At 41.5% G+C, this 19,566-nt stretch overlaps 1 protein-coding gene across 1 annotated transcript; it reads left to right on the top strand.

Moving 5' to 3' along the window:
- The first annotated feature begins 479 nt into the window (after nt 1-479).
- phf8 (PHD finger protein 8) lies at nt 480-13,650 on the top strand. Its single transcript, XM_019877306.1, has 22 exons — nt 480-779; nt 1,234-1,480; nt 2,341-2,426; nt 2,669-2,795; nt 4,274-4,434; nt 4,585-4,726; nt 5,284-5,470; nt 5,554-5,716; nt 5,829-5,916; nt 6,063-6,169; nt 6,244-6,335; nt 7,083-7,172; nt 7,293-7,574; nt 7,662-7,744; nt 7,805-7,971; nt 9,272-9,357; nt 11,842-11,963; nt 12,093-12,427; nt 12,654-12,749; nt 12,835-12,944; nt 13,064-13,424; nt 13,507-13,650. Exons 2-22 carry the CDS (start codon nt 1,374-1,376, stop codon nt 13,593-13,595), a joined length of 3,081 nt encoding a protein of 1,026 aa, XP_019732865.1. The 5' UTR covers nt 480-779; nt 1,234-1,373; the 3' UTR covers nt 13,596-13,650.
- The last annotated feature ends 5,916 nt before the right edge of the window (nt 13,651-19,566 follow it).

Raw genomic sequence — 19,566 nt, 5'->3', positions numbered from 1 at the left:
GAAAAAATAAAAGAGAGGACTTAAAACTAGGTGTGCCCATAGCCAGAGCAATTAGCTTGCAGATGCCGTTTCTGCTGATTCAAGTAGCTGAATTTTTTTTTCCTCTCTCCCTCTGGAAGACTAGAGGATTTACAACGTGTCTGTGATAAAACTGTTTGAACCATTATAAGGAAGGCATATCAACGAAGTTATGCAAACAGATGGATTTTATCTGTTGTATTTGAGTTGGTCATCAGGGGAGCAGGAGAGAGGTACAACGGGAAAGTCATTTGCGGGACTGTTCGTTGGATATTTGCTGTTGTAAAGAATAAGTAGCAATCACTTTAACGATAGCTACAGCTACATTTTGCCTCAATACACCTAAATTTTAAACAACAGGTACGTGCTTTGCGCTAAATTGATTACTTTAGTTGTTTTTTTACTCGCCTCTGCGAAGACATTTTGACAGCGGAAAACTTTATTGTTCGCACTCGCGTTAACAGTGATGAACAACGGTGACGCTGTTGTCTTTGAAAATGGCGTCAGTGCATTTGAACTCCCCTGTCATCTAGCTGAAGTGTTGTTGCGGTTCGCTTCCAAATTCCCATTTTGGATGCGTAGCGACGTTCCTGTTGGGGCATTTCTCAGTCGCTAGTAGCCACATAAAAATGTGGCGAAGCCAACTCTTAATAATCAAGTCCGCTGCATAGTTCGGCCGCAGTTGCCCTGATCTGCCGTAGGGTTGTCAACTGCTCCGACGGCGGCCATTGCAGGCTCGGCCTCGCTGGAGCGCCAGTTCGGTGAGTTGCTCAACAATACTTTGAGCTTTAAGATGCCTTGTATAAACTACCGCTCACGTTTGTTTTGAGTTGGAGAGTTGAAGCGGATAGTTGGATGGGCCTCGGGAATGTATTACAATTTTGCATGGATTTAGCAAATGTTGGTAGATTAGCAACATCGCTAGCTCACGTACCGAGCTAGCATCACAACGTTCCGATCCGGAGCGTGTTTACAAGTAACAACCATTCATTTTGGATTTACAACGTAGCAACAGTAATCACCTTTGATCAGTATGATATACTTCGTCTAACGTTACATTTTATGCCATAAGTTAATGACAGTATGCAATTCCATAACTTAGACCATATTTTATGTTATCGAGACTTTTACGTTCAAACATACTTGCTGTGTCCACCCATGACGATTATTTAATTTAACATAGTTATCGATTTCTTTTCTGTGCGTGTATTTCAGCTCTCCTGGTGCACCCAATTGGATGTGTCTTCACCAGCTCCAACCTTACTACAGCACATAAATATTCAGAATTACATTTGACAATTGAGCCTTTTGAATTTGAGTTTTTGCTTTTTAGCTTCTCCCAAATATAAACACACATGATCAGTATGGCTTCTGTACCAGTGTACTGCTTGTGTCGCCTGCCATATGATGTGACTCGCTTCATGATCGAGTGTGACATTTGTCAAGACTGGTTCCATGGAAGGTCAGTATTTAAAAAAAAAAAAAAAAAAATCCTTACTGCCATGATCATATTTATTGCCTCTCAGTTTACCCTACAGCCGCTAATTTGAGTAACAGAACATTATTCATCATTCTACAACTTATTAGCCATCAATCTACAACTCTTAATCAACTCTTATCCTGCCATTGTTCCTTCCAACAACTACTGTAAAAAAACATGGAATGAGTACTTCAAATGCTCCCTCTCAAACATAATTAGCATGATTTAAGGAGGTTCTGGATTTTGTTGTTGTTTTTTTAGGGCAAGAGACACTTGTAATCTTGTCGAGTTGATTTACAGAACCTCTTGGAATTTCTTCCATAGAGGCTCATTGGTGCCTACTTTAACTGAAATTTGCCAGACATTCAGAGGAGTTTCCAGAGTAGCAGACAAAACAAAAGAATTGTTTCATTTTATTGATAAATAATAACATGACACTGTTTTCGTCTAATTTGAAGTCATTTTTTCTTCTTCTTTTTAAAACATATGTTATACTGTATAGGCGCTATCACATTCCACAAATGGCCATTAGTTTCAACACAAAACAAATATTTTTTTACTGGAACCCACAATCAGATTTTCAAAATTCTGGGTTTGTTCTACACGGGTTGAAGTGGCCATTCTAACTAAATTCATCATTTTTGTGAGCGTACGTTGCTACTCTTGGTGTTTTTGCGACCCCCGTCGATGTCTAAATCTGTTGCATCAGTGCTTTCTTGTGGGATCGTATGTACAATAATCCCTCATTCATGGTTCAGTATTCACAAATTCACAAATTCTTTTTTAGTACTGGTGTATGCAGTGCAACCTTTTTTGTTGTTTTGTTCTTTATCATTTTATAGCTGTGTTGGAGTAGAGGAGGAGAAAGCAACAGAGATAGACCTCTATCACTGCCCCAATTGTCAGCTCACTCATGGACCATCTGTCAGTAAGTCAAACTTTCCTTTTCTGCCATGTGGAAGTGTTCAACTATGACACACATTTACAGTTGCAAGAAAAAGTATGTGAACCCTTTGCAACTTCCTGGATTTCTGCATAAGTTGGTCATAAAATGTGTTTTGATCTTCATCTAAGTCACAACAATAAACAAACAGTCTGCTGGAACTACTACCACACATGCAGATGCAAATATTTGTCATAATATTCAGGCTCTCTTTTCCATACTGACAGTGCGTAAACGCCGTGGAGGCAACAAGCAAGCAGATGGAGCCACGACCGGGGTAAGAGACCCCAGCCGTTTGGTGAAGACGGGCAGTCCACAATTTGTGAGGGAGCTACGAAGTCGAACTTTTCCCAGGTACAATCTCTATGAATTGAAATCTTGGAAAAACTTTATTTACCGTTGAGAGAAAAAAAAAGCTAAAAAAGAAAAACTAATTGTTCTCGTGAGGATAAGGCAGCTCGGATGATGGATGGATGAACTCGAGACATGCTGATGAGCCTGGAAGCTTTAGCAGCCTTTTGTTATAATTTTAAAACAAACAGTGTCTAGATGCCTAAAATTAAAAGAAAAGCATTTAACTTTTTACCTATTTGAAAAGTTATTTTAACAAACATAATTAAATCATTTCAAAAAAGTGTTAGAATTGGGTTTGGTTACCCGTTTTTTTAAGTACCGGTATTTTGATTTTCCCTTTTACTGCAAATTAATCTCGGCTCTAAAATACCGGTCACTGGCCTCTTAATTCCAAACAATCGGTATTTTATCGGCCTTGAAAAAAACACTTCAGTCTATTGCTAGTTAACAATAAATTGTGCTTAAAGGTTGTCAGACGTTTAAAAAGAATAAAAAAGCTACATCCGAGAGTGAACGTACTAGACCCTCTCTTTTTTTAATATAAAAAGAGTTGAGAGATTGACAAACAGGTTCGTGAAAGGTGTGACACGTCAAAACGACCTAACTTCAAACAGAAGTTTAACGAGCGTCATGCATTTGGTGACAAGCAAACTTGTTCCCCACCGGTTGCATTTCGTGGACTGGTCATTTTAGCCCGCACAATCCGATAAATAACGATGTAAACGTATTGTCTAGCAATGGACATATCAATTGCACTGTAACAGAGGATGCCCTCATTCTTTGAGGTGCCATTTGCATGCACAGACAATTACATAAAAATAAATTTATATAGAGCGTCCTCCACATTGATGTGTATTGTTTTTAAAGTTAACATTCAAGCAGCATAAATGTCATGGCTCTATTTCCTGTATTTGATCATTTTAATGCAAAAAAACCCCACTAAGAGTTTCAATACAAAAACAGTGAAAATCTCCAATGGACCAATAAACAGTTTGAGTTATGTATCATCAACGGAAAAAAAGAAAAGAAAGGAAGACACACAGAACTTGGATTTTATTTTGAGAATGTTACAAAAAGCAACTGGCACTGATTTGGTGGAATATTCCATTAAAAAAAAAAATATATATATATACCAATTATAATGTATGAGAAACTTGATATATAAAGGAGAGAGAATGAGTATATATATATGTGTGTATATATATATATATATATATATATATATATATACACAAATTGTTGCATATATACATGCCTGTATGTATATTTCTATATTAATTTTAGAACCCTCTCATGCGCTCTCTTTCTTTTTCTTAATGCATTGCCTAAGTGTCGTATCAGGACTCAGTATCGGCAGATACTTCAACCAAAGACTTGCATTCAGACTCGGGTGTTAAAAATATGAATCCATCCATCACAATATGATCAGGGCATCACGAATTAAACGGGTTGTAAACAGGCCTTGTTTTCGTTCACAGTGCAGATGAAGTCCTGTTGAAGCCGTTGGGGGCCCAACTGACAGTGGAGTTTCTTGAAGAGCATTCGTTCAGTGTTCCTGTCATGGTGTTGAGGCGAGACGGGCTTGGCATGACTCTGCCGCCAGCATCGTTCTGTGTCAGCGACGTCGAACACTACATTGGTAATTCAGACTCTCCCCATACAGTATTACTTCCACTCTGGACCACAATCTGGTCAGACTTCATGACATGCCATATTTGAACCTAAAGTCACTTGTGCAAACATCTCAACAAGAAGGCAGACCTAATTACGAAATTATGCCTGCATGCAGGTTCGGACAAGGAGATTGACGTGATCGACGTGTCTCGCCAGTGTGACCTGAAGATGCGGCTCGGTGACTTTGCTGAGTACTACAACAGCCCCAACAGAGACCGAGTACTAAATGTCATCAGCCTGGAGTTCTCGGAAACCAGGTTCTAAAAATAAACATGAATATAAACATGATTCTTAATCTTTTTTTTAATTAATTTATTTTGAACTAGCATAATAAAATGAAGCGTCAAACTGTATGAATTGAAGACTTAACCCCTTCCAATTCTCACATGCTTTTCACATTTACAGTTGCACACATGAGTGTGTGATACCAGCAAAATATTTCAGAGGGTTAGGCGGAGTAATTTCAGAGTGCTCAGAGCAATAGACTGGGAAAAGCATCCGCACTATGCCACTGCTTACAATATAGGCAAGTGTACACCGGAGTGCTTTTGCCCTTGCTAAGCGCTGCACACCAAGGAAACCCAAGTGCCGTGTGAGAAGCCCTATTGTCAGTGCTTTTGTATAACGTCTAAATGGGCTACATGTCTTAGGCAATGGTCAGCCTCATTGACTCAGTGAATGCTTTCCACTTCTTGTCGAGCGATTGACAGTGTACAAATGATTCTGATGATGAAATGGGTAAATGGCCCAGCGCTAAAGTGAGTAGATGCAAGGGAAAGTGTTTTACAGCAATTGTTCTTTTGTTTTATCTCAGGCTTTCAAACCTCGTGGAGACTCCAAAGATAGTGAGGAAGCTGTCATGGGTGGAGAACCTCTGGCCTGAGGAGTCTGTGTTTGAGCGGCCCAATGTGCAGAAGTACTGCCTCATGGGAGTGAAGGATAGTTACACAGACTTTCACATTGACTTTGGAGGCACCTCTGTTTGGTATCATGTTTTACGGGTGAGGACAATTGTGACTGAACATTTTTGATTCATTGAATTGGTTTTCATTTCAAGAGCCTTCCAATTGTCCTGTTCATTCAGGGGGAGAAAATATTCTACCTAATATCCCCCACACCAGCCAATCTGGCGCTCTTTGAGCGCTGGAATTCCTCGTCCAATCAGAACGAGATGTTTTTTGGAGACCAGGTTGACATGTGTTACAAGTGCTCTGTCAAACAAGGAAACACTTTGTTCATTCCAACAGGTAAGAAGAGCAAGTGACTCTTTCACTTCTATACTGCATTTTTCATTGTATTCAATCAACCAACCATTTCCTAGCACTTGTGAACATGGAATTGATAACATGTTTGTTCCAGGATGGATTCATGCAGTGCTGACCCCAGTGGACTGTCTGGCCTTTGGGGGAAACTTTTTGCATAGTCTTAATATTGACATGCAGCTTCGGTTAGTTTCCTCAAACCTTTTGTGCCATTCACGCACTCTGTTAGTGGACACGTCCCCTCTACAAACTACACAAGAGAAGGGAGTGAAGAGGAATGTTGAACTGGTCATCATGTAATAAGCACATATTCCTCTGCTTATGTTTTAAGGGCATATGAATTAGAGAAGCGGTTGAGCACAGCAGACTTATTTAAGTTTCCCAACTTTGAGACAGTGTGCTGGTATGTTGGGAAACACCTTCTTGATACCTTCAGAGGTAATATAGAAATGTGCAACCCCCCCTTTTTTCATGATGTTTATTTTTGTAACATACAATGTTGTATCTGGAAGGTTTGAGAGAAAATCGCAGACACCCAGCCACTTACCTTGTTCATGGCGCAAAAGCACTGAATAATGCCTTCCGGACTTGGACCAGGAAAGAGGTAACTAACATGACTTTCATGATGCAGGATGAAGTAGGGATGTAACGATATCCAAACATCATACTATGAACCTCACGATACTATGTTAACACGATATTGTGGGAAGGTTGGCTGTACTGTGTAAAAACTCACGATATTAGGGAAAAGAAAAAAAATCTCACCCTGGGGGAAAAAAAAGTATAGTGTACATTTGTACATAACAGCAATGACAAATAGGCTTGGTAATTGTCAGGTGTTCCTATTGGCTCAGTGGCACAAAGTATCATTGTCTTGTATATCACAATGCTCTGTTGGTCTCAACTGGGACAAAAGTCGTGCTTTTTGATGGAGATGCACTTGGCAATCCACACACGTTGTGAATCACGTCAATTTTTGGAGGAACTCAAATGTGCTATGTTCCCCTTCATCTGGCAATTAGGTGGTCAAAACATGCCTAATTCAAATTAAGCTGCACTAAAAACCTCACCAGAGGGTGCTGGAACTGCTCAAATGTAAAACAACCTGGCCTGTTTAACAGATTTGCCGCTTTTAATATCGTGACATGACGACGACGATATTGGGGCAATTTTAATATTGCGATATTGGTCTTGTGTTGCATCCTTAGGATGAAGTGGCGTATTTCGATTTAGTACCTTTTTATCCATTTTGTATTTTCAGGTGACCCCTGAAGAGTGTCGTTGTGCACATTATATTATGCATGGAGCAATCTGCAATCTTGAGTTGATTACTGTACCTTGCCACACACAGGCGCTGGGCAATCATGAAGTGGAAATTCCAGAAACAATCAATACGCAGACGCTGGTCAAGGACCTTGCTAAGGAAATCCGTCTCGTTGAGGTAACATGGCCATTTTTATGGTCTGGAATGAGCAATTGTTTTTTTGGGGGGAGGTTCCTCTCTCTTTCAGCTGTATTTATAGTATAGTATGACCTTATTTGCTCCCTGTTCTCTTTATAGGACATTTTCCAACAAAACATTGGCCGCACTGGGCCACAATTTCCTGGCTCGCCGCTCTCAAAAGCCCCCTTGACCACCTCTCAGAATTCAGGCCGCCCCCCTGGAAAGAAGAAAGGCGTCAAACCCAAGGATGTGATTGCAGGTCTGGGGCCACCAGGACCCAAAAAGAAGAACCAAAAGGGTCTCCTTAAGACAGAAGCAGGAGAGTTGGACCTGCTTGAGATCCACACCAAGCATACACTGAAAAAAATCCAACCTGGCAAGTCCAGAAGCAAGAACAAGGTACACAGAAGAATAATGTCATCTTAAATGTTTCAAAAGTGGAAGCATGATTTAGCCTTTTTTTCTGCAAACCTTCCATCTTTTCAGTTGGAGCTGCCTTTAGAGGGCTTTGAAGGAAAGTTAAACAAAAGCAAGTTGAAACTTGTGCTGACCAATGGGAAAATTCAAGGGTAAACTTTTTTAATTTGTTGCTGTGTTGATGATCTCCTGTGCTCACCCCACAACTCCAGCAAGAAAGCGGGTACCAATGGTGCAGGAGGGGCTGCCAACTACCGGCACCTTGCAATGGAGGGTTCCAGTCTCTCTGACCTGGAATCGGAGGACGAGCTCCAAATAGATGAGACCCCGCCTCCACGCCGCAAGCTTACTGGATCAAGCAAGAAGAAGAAAATCAGCGGTGAGATGGGAAGGCACTACACCTAGTACAGCATAGTAAAATTTTTAACCTAGTTCTGAATGGGTTGTATGGTCTTTTAGCAAAGCTAAATTGGGGAAAAAAAGGATCTACTGTAATGTAATTCTGAGAATATACACACACACACACACACACACACACACACACACACACACACACACTGTGCAGACCGGAGAAGTCAAAATCAATACTCGGAAATATTGTGAAAGCTGATAAAACACAATGATATAAGTATTTTTACACTATATTCTTTTAAGCTTACAGGCCACTGCTCCCTGGTGTACGCCATAACATAATTCATATCCAGTTTCAGTCCTGAGTAGTGTGGTGAATAAAGCACTTAAATTAAATTGCCTGCTAGTTTACTGTTCAAATGTATATGATCTCTGCTTTAGTGTGGTTAGAGCCAGACTTCGTCAAAAGTGTACTCCATCACTCAAACATTTAATTCTGGTGTTTCATGATTCCATGTGAATTGTAGGTTAGCTGAGCAATTAGCATCACTTCTCCATTTTTCCTCATCACCCCATCGGGACAATATTTCTTAGACGTGTAGCTTATTCGCCACCATGGAGGCGATGATTACTGATTTAGGAGCGACTCTGCAATGTCTTTAGCCACACGAGTAGCCAGCCAAAGATCGTTGGTAACTAGCTGGTGCGACATAAGTATGACCGAGCTTGCCTCGATGTCACCTGCCAGTGCGTAGGTGACGTGCTTCCAGCTCAGTGAAGCTTTTTGGAACCTTCTCGGCGGTTCGATTATTAGGGAAAAAAAAGATTCTCAGTTTTGCTGTTTCATGTGTTTGGATGATGTACAAAATGCACATTTTGACTCACAAACTATGATGCGAAACAGCTTGTTTCACGCCTGGCGATCACTTTGTCATATGCGTGTGTGTGTGTGTGTGTGTGTGTGTGTATATATATATATATATATATAGTCAGTGGGTGTATATATAAAAAAGGTATAAGAAAGGTTGGTAAGTAAATATATCGGAGGGTGTGTATGTATGTATGTGTGTATATATATACATATTTGTATATATGTATACACATATGTGTATATATATGTGTATATATGTATGTATATATATATATATGTATATGTATATATGTGTATATATGTGTGTGTGTGTATATGTATATATGTGTATGTATATATATATATATGTATGTGTATGTATGTATGTGTGTATATATATATATATATATACGTGTGTGTGTGTGTGTGTGTGTGTGTGTCGCTGAGTGACATATGGTGTGGTAAAATATGCCTTCAGGTCTTCCAAGAAAGCTGCCCAGAGCCAAGCCTTGCTCCGACCCAAATCGTATCCGGGAGCCAGGAGAGGTGGACTTTGACATTGAGGTAAGATCAATGTGGATATACACTTTGATATACTGAATGAGACACTCGACTTGTGAGCTTCTGAACGCTAGGTTATTTTTATAGCAAGGGGTGCACATAAACGGTGTGCAGGAATGCATGCGTACTGAAAATAGTCATGTGTGGACAAGATTCAACTGAGTCAGTGCACCTTTGCGCCCCAAGCATAATTGCTTCTCAGGCAGCGTGACTGCAGTGAGACCAGCCACCAGTCGGAGTCGAGTCAGCCACCATGAATGCTTCAGAAAATAAGCCGTATAAGGCATGAATATCCAAGTAAAGTATTCCTTGTTGGGCTTTTATGTTGAAGTTGACTCTTGTGGCACGTCGCGTAAGAGCCAAATCACCGTTCAAAGGGGCAATGTGAGAAACTGAAACAGTTGTCGAGGGCCACACCGAAATACTAACTCAATTGTGTTGAATATGAATTTAATTATTATCAAATGGTGGATTGTATTATGTCAATCAGTTGCTATTAGTGTGGCCGCTGATTAAAATAATATGCCAGCATATGTTTTAATAAAGAAAAATTAAAACTGGTGGGGGAAAAAAGTAGAATCAGTCGCATTGAAATGACATAGCTGCACATTCACATTAAATCGCAAAACAACATTTAAAATGAAAACATGTCTACACTTTTTTTTCTCTCTGGTTTTATAGTGTGCTGACATAATAAACAAACCACTATAAGCTGCTTTTAAGGCTCCCAACTTATCATCGGGGAAAAATAGTTCTCTTCCGTCTACTATGCAGGAAATGATTGTTGCTCACGTGGACCTCTGCATATGTGTACGTCACGCATATTGAAACTCCAGTGTTGCCATTCAAATGTTCCTCAGTGACAATACACGCGACAGACAATATGTATGCTATGATTCTTTTTGCTTTGAATGCCAGAATTCTGATTTGGTGTCTTTACGGCTAATTCGCATCACAATTTGCTTCACCACTGGTTCGTGCCCAGCCTCCTGAGTGTAGTTTGGACCGGCTTCATGTCTTTCCCCTCGTCTTTAATATACAGTGGTCCCTCGCTCTAACGCGGTTCACCTTCCGCGGCTTCGCTGTTTCACGGATTTTTTTTGTGCAGTTTTTTAAATGCTTTTAAAAAGTGAATTGCGTTCTGCATCCTGATTGGCTAAGACAGGGGTCCCCAACCTTTTTTGCCCACGGACCGGTTTATGTCAGACAATATTTTCAGGGACCGGCATTTAAGGTGTGGTGGAAATAATACAACAAAATAATATGGTATGAGCTGCATGAAAACTGTGGTGTTTTCGAAATATAATAATGAACACAAGGAGCGTCAAATCTGGCCGCAACACTCTGATCGCTATGGTCATCTTTAATGCCTTCAAAATACGATACAACGCAAATTCAAAGTGCGTGAAAATGACGACTCACCACAGCCCCGAGCTTGATTTTCTGCAACCAGACGGTCCCATCTCGGGGTAATAGGAGACAATGACACCTCAAGTGTGTGGTTTATGTCCAGTCTACTTCATAATTTTGTTTTAGTCGCCGTTGCTGCAGAAAACCCCCGCCTCACACAGGTAGGATGTCGGAAATAGCAACAGTGCTATTGTGGCCATAACTTTAATCCAGTTGTCTCGAACATACTTTTAAGGCCGCCGTCATTTGCGATCTCCAGCAGTTTTTTTACTCATTTTGCGAGCTCCAGCGTTTTGTTTTTAACGTAATCGGTCACATGACGGAGAAGCGTGGCTTGACGTGTGTGAAGCGTGACACAGACGGATGTAACGGAGAATCCGGTAATTTTTCAAAATAAAACATCTTTCGTATTCCGAAATAAATAAAACGGAATTAAGGCAAGTTCTTTCTGTGCGGCTCGGTACCAAATGCCCTGCGGACCGGTACTGGTCTGCGGACCGGTGGTTGGGGACCACTGGGCTAAGGCACTGACTAACGTGAACAGTCTCCGCACCTTGTCTTTGTACATTCATACCCCACACTGTCGACGAAACGTTCATTCATTTCAATGGAGAGCTGTTTTGAGTGGTCACAGAACATATCAAACTCTCATCTCAAGGCTCCAGGGTGTGCTTTTGTCTGTAAATGCGAGTAAGGTTCACATGAAGTTATTTTCACAGGACCAGAGGAATGTTTTTTGTAAACTGATGCGCATTAGAAGCAGTTGAATTATAAACATACATTCTCGAATGGGGAAAAAAAGAGCCTGAAACATGCTTGTTTCCAAAACAGCAAATGAAAAGAAAACCATCAGAAAGCTGTTTTTGCTGCTGTCACGCATTCTAGCCATCACAGTGTTATTGCATAGTTTGCACGTGTATTTTTGACAAGCGTTCCCATTTTGTGACCACTGCTCACTTTTATAACATTTAGCCCCATTTGCACCCACCAGTTAATCAAGCATAATCGCTCAGATGAAGATTTAGAACTTCTAAAGTTGCTGTCTTCGCTAAAGGATGTTTGTGCACTTGGCCTCAGGAGGATTACACCACAGATGAGGAGGCACTGGCTGCTCATGGTGTGAAGGGTGGGGCAGGGGGCATCCTGGACTTACTGAAGGCCAGCAAGCAGGTGGCAAGCTTGGACCCCTCTGCACTCAGGTTGGAATACTTAAGCTAACTATCTTCATTTTATGGTCAACATTTCTAATAATGATGAGAAATTGTTATACACATGTGCCCCAGCACCTTTTTTTGAGGTGATTTCCTCACTTTTTTTCCCTCCTCCAGTGAGGAAGCGCCAGCCTCTCCCAGTACTCGCGATGCCATCCAGGGCATGCTCTCCATGGCGAACCCACCTTCGTCGTCGTCCTCATCGTCGTCCTCCTCATCCTCATCCCCCTTGTCTATCTCTGGAGGACTGACCGAGGGATTGGGAATAGTGAAGGGGAAAGGTGGCCGAGCTGTGTGGGTGACTGGGGGGATCAAAAAGACCTCTGAGAAAAAAGCAGTCATCCAAAGACCTGGAAAAAGGCCCATTAAGCGTCCAGCCCGCCATCTTAGCGAAGAGGAAAGTCCAGATGAGCAGGAGACACTGGGAACCTGTTTTAAAGATTCAGAATATGGTGAGCAGCCTCCAACAGACAACCAGTCTCCCCCACTTTATTGTGGCCCTGCTTCATCACTGAAGGAGTACAACTACTTATAAAAATAATAATAATCATAATTAAAACAGATATAATTTGGTTTCAGTTGATTTTCACTGATAGCTGGTGGGTCTGTTCTGTATCGCTTGTGAAGTTTATGGATTTTTTGTACTAAATTTCTGTTTTCATTGATGGTTCTTCTAAGTGTATCCGTCGTTAGAGTCTGATGAAGAGGACCATGCAAACAAGGCCAAGATGAAGCGCAAGAAAAACTGGGATGACACACCTTGGAGCCCTAAAGGCAAGAGTCGAGTTGACCTCAAGTTTGCCTTTTAAATGTTGATCCTTGAGTGTCTACTAATTTATGCCCTGCCTTTACTACTCAGCTCGGGTGATGCCAACGCTTCCAAAACAGGACCGACCAGCCCGAGACGGAGCTCGAGTGGCGTCGGTGGAAACGGGCCTGGCAGCAGCTGCAGCCAAGCTAGCGCAGCAGGTGAGTGCAGAAACAATGGCGAGATGGAATGTCTCGGTGAAAGTTATTGAGCTGCAACATATTTGACTTTTATTAAACCACAAGGACACTTTTTTTTGTGTTTTTCGTATTTGAATCAGGAGCAGCAAAAGCCTGCTAAAAGGAAGTACACCAAAAAGGTGCGTCCTCCTGTCCCTGTTGCGAGCCCTCCTCCAGTTCATGCAGATCAGGCTCCGCCCTCGCCAGCGCACCTTCCAGAGTCGGCACCAGACTTCAGCCCACACAGGAGGATGGATTACTATTCGGCCAGTCTACTGGACCATGAATACACAGCAGGGCCGGGACCTTTTGGGCCCGGTGGCCCTCGAGGCGGCGGTGCCATGGCCCCGGGGGTATTCCTTACTTCACGCCGACCATCCTTGTCTCCGCAAAACAGCAGCTCACTCTCTGGTGCGTCGCCTTCAGGGCTAGCCAGTCATGGCACGGCAGGCGTCGGTCAAGGTAAGTGCAAAGAGCGAAGCGACACAATCCCTATCTTTGTCTCTCTTCTCACGTATGCTGCACGTGTTTCTTTGGTATTCAGGGAAACGTCCAAAGAAAGGACTTGCAACAGCAAAACAGAGACTTGGGAAAATTTTAAAGATTCACCGCAATGGCAAACTGCTTTTGTGATGGAATCTGCAACTGCCGCTGAATACCTGAGTAGGGATACTTTTTTTTGTCCAAAATATTCTTGAAGTAATGATAGTAATCTATATTTTATACTTCAAAAGTTGTTTACTAATGTTTCCATGTGTTTGACCATCTTTTGGCCAATATCTGCTAAGCTATTTAAAACCGCTTTATTTGGCACTCCACTACTGACTGTGCAGAACGGTGTCACAAGTACACCTCTCACTTCCCGTTTTCAAGGCCACATAAAGTGGACTACCACTGCTAGTGGGGTTTTCCAATCACATTTTTAAAGGGAAAGAAAATGATACGTCTTGGTCAGTTAAATGTATTTTCAATGCAGACACAATGTTGGGTTTCTTCTTTTTTTTTTAAACGAAATTTTTATTTTTTTTTTAAATCAGACTTTTGAAGACATCAGTCTCTACAATTTTGCTAAGAAGTTCAATGTAAAAATCACTGTTGCTTGTCTAACATTTCAACTATACCGTTAGATTGTTCTTCAAATTAAGATTGGAGAAGCAACAGTTGACCATGTACACTTATATTTATTTTAATTTAATTTATTTCAAAAGGCAGTGTTTTGTCAACTATAGCCTATTTGCTTGTTATACTCTTACCACACGACTTTGTCATCCTTCTTGGTCCCTGCTGTCTTTTGCAACAGCAGTACAAAAATAGTAATTATTTTGTTGGTGATCTTTTCGTATTTTTACGTTTGTTTTAATTGTACATATGTAATATCTATGATGTGTATATAGCCGGATTGGAAGAGCAAAGACAAAACAGATGATTTGCAGTGGATATAATGTTTTTGTTTAGAAAAAAAGGAAAGAAAAAGATGTGAAGGGATCAGAACTTGAACTTTTAGTTCATGATTTCTGGGTAAACATGTAGCAGAATGCATCTCGCTTAGTGGACCCCCAACATAAAAAGAGCAAAGAATAATTTCCAGACCACCATGCCTCATAGTGGCCATGGTACACTTGATTTGGTCTCTATCTGGTCTGGCTCTATATCCACTGTAATTCCTGCTAGGCTTTAGCATTCATTCCACAGAATGTACAAGAAACAGAATGTCTGCAGAAATGTTGATGTACCAAGTGAAAACGTGAATGATCAACTTGTGTAAATGTATGTTGTAATTTTGATTTTATAGTGCAGAAGCATTGAACCTTTCTTATCGGTGTACATGACACATTGCTGTATTTTTTTAAATAGTTGTTTTTATATTTGTATGCAGTAATTGTCGCGTTTAGTCATGTCCTGGCTATGTAACATTTGAAATGTACCGGGGAGGTGAGTTCATTTTGTTTCCTCCTGGTTTAGTTGATTATTAATCATCATAGAAATTCACTTTTGTGTTTTTGTGTACTGTTTTAAATGTGCTTTATTTACGACATGGACAAGAAATTATAACTAGGGTTTTTTTTCCAAATGTGAAGTGATTGATTTTGTGTGTGTTGACTCTAGTGAAGACCGTTGTTACTTTGAAAGCTGCACAGTGTGTGTGTGTGTATGTGTGTGCGCGCGCGCGCGCATGCGCGTGCGCGTGCGTATGTATAGATAAATTCAGTTGTGCTCATAGGTTTGCATACCCTGGCAGAATTTGATTTCTTTGCCCTATTTCAGAGAAAATGAATAATAACAAAAACTGTTTAGTGCTTGGATGAAGGCATTTATGAGGTGTTTAGTTACTGAGAATGCCAATGAGAGGCAGTGGTCAAACTGTAAGAATTGGGAAATGAGAGATTTGCCTGAAAACAAACCACAATCAGGTCGACCAACAAAAATTGTTTGAGATGCTAAGAAGAAAGCCATCTTCTGCTGAAATATGCACAAAACTTGGCTCCATGATCGAGTTTCCAGAAAAAAAGCAAAAGCCATTACTACACTAATGCCACCAAAAATAAAAAAAATCTCTCTTACAATATTCCAAGTAGTAGAGACACAAGCCGTTTAACTTCTGGGACCAACGTTTGGAGAGATGAGATCAAAATGGAACTTTTTGGCCACACCCATGAACGTTACTTTTACAGAGGAGTCAGTCAACAAGGCCAATGATGAAAACTACGGTACATCGTTGCCACTGTGAAATGCGGAGGTGGATTTTTGATGTTTTGGGGAGGCACAGACAACTTGATCAAAATTGATGGCAAGATGAATGCTATATGTTATCAAATAATTTTGCATTCATCAGTCCAGATGCTGTGCATGGGATGTACTCAGATGTTTCAACATGATTTTGATCCAAAACACAGCCACTTCGACCTGTCATTGGCTGCAGCAGAATCATGTGAAGCTTCTGGTTGTGAAACGGACAATATCAGTCTTCTGACTTCAATATCACTGAGCCACTTTGGGGAGATCTCAGGTGTGCTGTTCATACAAGCCGACCCAAGAATTGACAGGAACTCGAGGCCTTTTGCCCAGAATAATGGGCAGTTTAACAACGAAAATAAAGAGCCTCATCCACAGTTCCCACAAATCCCTCCAAAGCTGTCATGGATGTTAAAGGGGGCATAATACACGTTAGGCGTAGAAAAAAAAGTAGTGTTTCCGGTAACCCGACCGACCGAGAATTTTTACGTCGAAAAAAAACTTTACAGTCGGCATTTTTTTTTCAAACAACCCTCTACATTTTTATGTAGAGGGTTTACATTGGTGCAAACTCTTGCGATATTCACGTTGAGCGCGTGCGTCGTTTGCCCTGTCGTCTGTCAACAACATTGAAACATGGCGGCGGCCGCGATCTCCGACGACAGTTTAAACCGCGTTTTCTGTGTTACAGTCGCGTGCTCGCACCGTAATGTTAAGGAAATAGCATCCATTGATGTATCGAAAAAATAAAGCGGGTTCAATGTCTTCTTGTTTTATGTTTTATGGTTATTTTATTTAAATTATTGATGGGAGAAAAAAAAAACTTTGTCCGACCTACCGACCCTATGCTGAAATTTCTTGTTACCGGAAACACACTATCTTTTTTGTTTGGCCTTATTAAAAACTGGACTATGTCAACATTTGATCAGGGTCATTTGGAGGGTTGCTACCTTTCAGATCTGGAAATAAGGGACACTCCTCACAGTGTCACTGCAAAACCACACAGGCGAAAGAAATGTGAGGGTTTGCGTCCCCGAGAACCTTGAAATCCACAGAATCACATGTATTTTTTATATGAAAAAAACCCAAAATGCTTTGATTTAATTGGCATTATTTAACATGTCATATTAGCCACCGGGCCGTGGGGTCACTCGGTGGTCACTAAGGAAGGAAGTCAAGAAAGCATTTAGACGTACAAAAGTTGAAAGTGCCTTATTTCTTTTATTGACTTAAGTAGCCTGAACCTGAGCATAGCCTCTAGGCCAGGGGTGTCAAACTCATTTCACATCGTGGGCCACATACGGCCTCGGTAGATGTCAAGTGGGCTGGACCATTAAAATTACACCATACTCTGTTATAAATAACCAAAATATCATGTATTTCCTTTGTTTTGGTATCAAGAAGCATTAGAATATTGGGAAAATGTTGAAATTAAAAGAACATATCTTACAAAAATTTTACAAAATGACTTGACTCTCGGCGGCCCGGAAGTCCGGTGGTTAGCACGTCGACTTCACAGTGCAGAGGTACCGGGTTCAATTCCAGCTCCGGACTCCCTGTGTGGAGTTTGCATGTTCTCCCCGGGCCTGCGTGGGTTTTCTCCGGGTACTCCGGTTTCCTCCCACATTCCAAAAACATGCATGGCAGGCTGATTGAACATTCTAAATTGTCCCTAGGTGTGAGTGTGGGCGTGGATGGTTGTTCGTCTCTGTGTGCCCTGCGATTGGCTGGCAACTGATTCTTGGTGTCCCCCCCGCCTACTGCCCGAAGACAGCTGGGAAAGGCTCCAGCACCCCCCGCGACCCTAGTGAGAATAAAGCGGTTCGGAAAATGGATGGATGGACTTGACTCTGTCTAAATCTGCTGATTGGTCCGAAATCCTCTCTGGTATAGTTTTCCTCGTAAGGCTAATATTGGCAAAAGCTTGTCGCTTCTTGGGATGAACAAGTTCAGCCGCCTTCATCATGAATCTGTTCAAAGTCACCGTCAGAATACGGCTTTGATGCTAATGCTATCTCGCTAACAATTAGGTAGCTGGCTTTTACTGCTGTGTTGGGTCTGTCTCAGTGACAGATTGAGACTGCTGTCGTCTTCTTCTCTGATCAAAACAGGGTGCCCCCGAGTGGATAATCCATGAATTGCATCTTATTAAAAATATTCATTCCGCGTCTTGTATGCATTTTTTTCACTTTCAAATTACCCCACGGGCCTGATCGAACCTCCTTGGGGGGCCGGTTCCGGCCCGCGGGCCGTATGTTTGACACCCCTGCTCTAAGCTATTAAAAAGTGCTGTCAATTTAAAAATGTATACTTTAACAACACTTAACAATGATGGAACACTTCATAGCCTGAACTTGAGCATATAGACCCGGCCTACTGTATTGTATACAGTACATATAAAATGCTGCAAATTAAACTATCTGTTTGGGAACAGTTTTACTGAAAGAGGACAATTCTGAAATTAAATAGCCGATAAAGTGCTGTTAATCAAACAGCCGGGCACACCTTTAAGAGGAAGACAAAAATGACAAACTTGTAAACTTGAATGTGTACATGTTCAAGGCTGAATAGACTGAACTAGGGTGAACTGGAGCATACTGTACTATATTACATGCATATACTGTAGAGTGCTGTAACAGCTGTGACAAAGCCTGTCTGGGGACACTTTTACGATAATAAAATTAAACATTTGTGTGAACCCAAATGAAAAGATGAAAAAAAATGGGAGAAAGTGCAAAACAATCCTCTTCCTCAACTCCTTTGTGTGCTCTTTGGTGCGAGATCAGGGCTAAACAGTCAACAGAACTTTGTCTCTTTTCCTCACTGCACCTTCTTCCAAGAGTACTTCTTGTTACTCCTTGCAGCACTGAATAGATCTTTGTCTTTTTCAAACCCTGTGGTGTTTGGTGTGCAGTGAGCGCATTACAAGGCATACATCACGACAGGCAGCGCAAAGGGGCGGGTCTGCCTGCGTGACAGAGGATTTGGCACAGAGCAGAGAAGAAACGCACCAGAGTCCCGGGTCCGCAAGAGGTCCTGCGTACCTCCCGCCAATACCGTGTTACTGTCTTTAATATTTCCTGTCTTTTATTTTGTTCATGATTGTTAAATTCAGTGTTCACGTTTGTGTGTGACTACTAGGACAATACAGAACGAACCGCCCTCCTGTATTGGTTCAATATGGGACGTGTTGATCCTTCTGCTGCGGAAGTCTCTCGCTGGTCATGTATAGGCATCATTGCTGGTGACTACACTCGGTTCGAGCCACAAGACTGGAGACGTTTCTTTATTTTTCTGTGTGGTCGCTACCACTGAGTCGCTCAACACCTGACGTGCCTCAGTGCATCGTCACTGCCAGAAGCGAACTGCAGGGAAGCTCCACCCCCTTTATTTATATACACCTCAGAACATGGTATCCTTCCACACAAAGTAGTGCCACACATTGGAACAACAGTGATAGTGGCATACATCGTACCCAACAGGACGCAACATTTAATTCTCAATTAAAGGATGATAACGGGGACGGTGGCAACCGTAGTCATTTGTAGTTTCTGTTGTCATTTGGTTTTCAAGAGTGAGCAAAGTTTGATAAATGGCTTCACCCAAGCTCTAACCATGACTGCAAGAAAAATGTTTGTGCTACCATTCATGTTTTCTGAATAATCAACAATAATCAAAAACTCTTGCAGGGTATGGAACTTATGAGCATATTTTATTTACACATTTAATTACTGATGACAAACATTTTCATTTACCCATTTTCCATCTTGCTTTACCTCGTTATGGTTAAGCTGGAATCTTTTTTGAGACAGCCTGTGTGTGTGTGTGTGTGTGTGTGTGTGGCGGGGGGGGGGGGGGGGGGGGGTGCCGA

The sequence above is a fragment of the Hippocampus comes genome, unplaced genomic scaffold (assembly GCF_001891065.2).
Source record: "Hippocampus comes isolate QL1 unplaced genomic scaffold, H_comes_QL1_v1.1 scaffold167, whole genome shotgun sequence".
Classification (NCBI taxonomy): Eukaryota; Metazoa; Chordata; class Actinopteri; order Syngnathiformes; family Syngnathidae; genus Hippocampus; species Hippocampus comes.
The sequence above is the reverse complement of the archived record's forward strand: the minus strand, read 5'-3'. Positions and strand labels throughout refer to the sequence as shown.

Excerpts from the sequence above, each read along its gene's own strand:
- phf8 (XM_019877306.1), top strand. The coding sequence starts at position 1,374 with ATGATCAGTATGGCTTCTGTACCAGTGTACTGCTTGTGTCGCCTGCCA. Across the intron at positions 6,170-6,243 it reads CCTTCTTGATACCTTCAGAG|GTTTGAGAGAAAATCGCAGA; the intron begins GTAATATAGAAA and ends TGTATCTGGAAG. Across the intron at positions 7,173-7,292 it reads AGGAAATCCGTCTCGTTGAG|GACATTTTCCAACAAAACAT; the intron begins GTAACATGGCCA and ends TTCTCTTTATAG.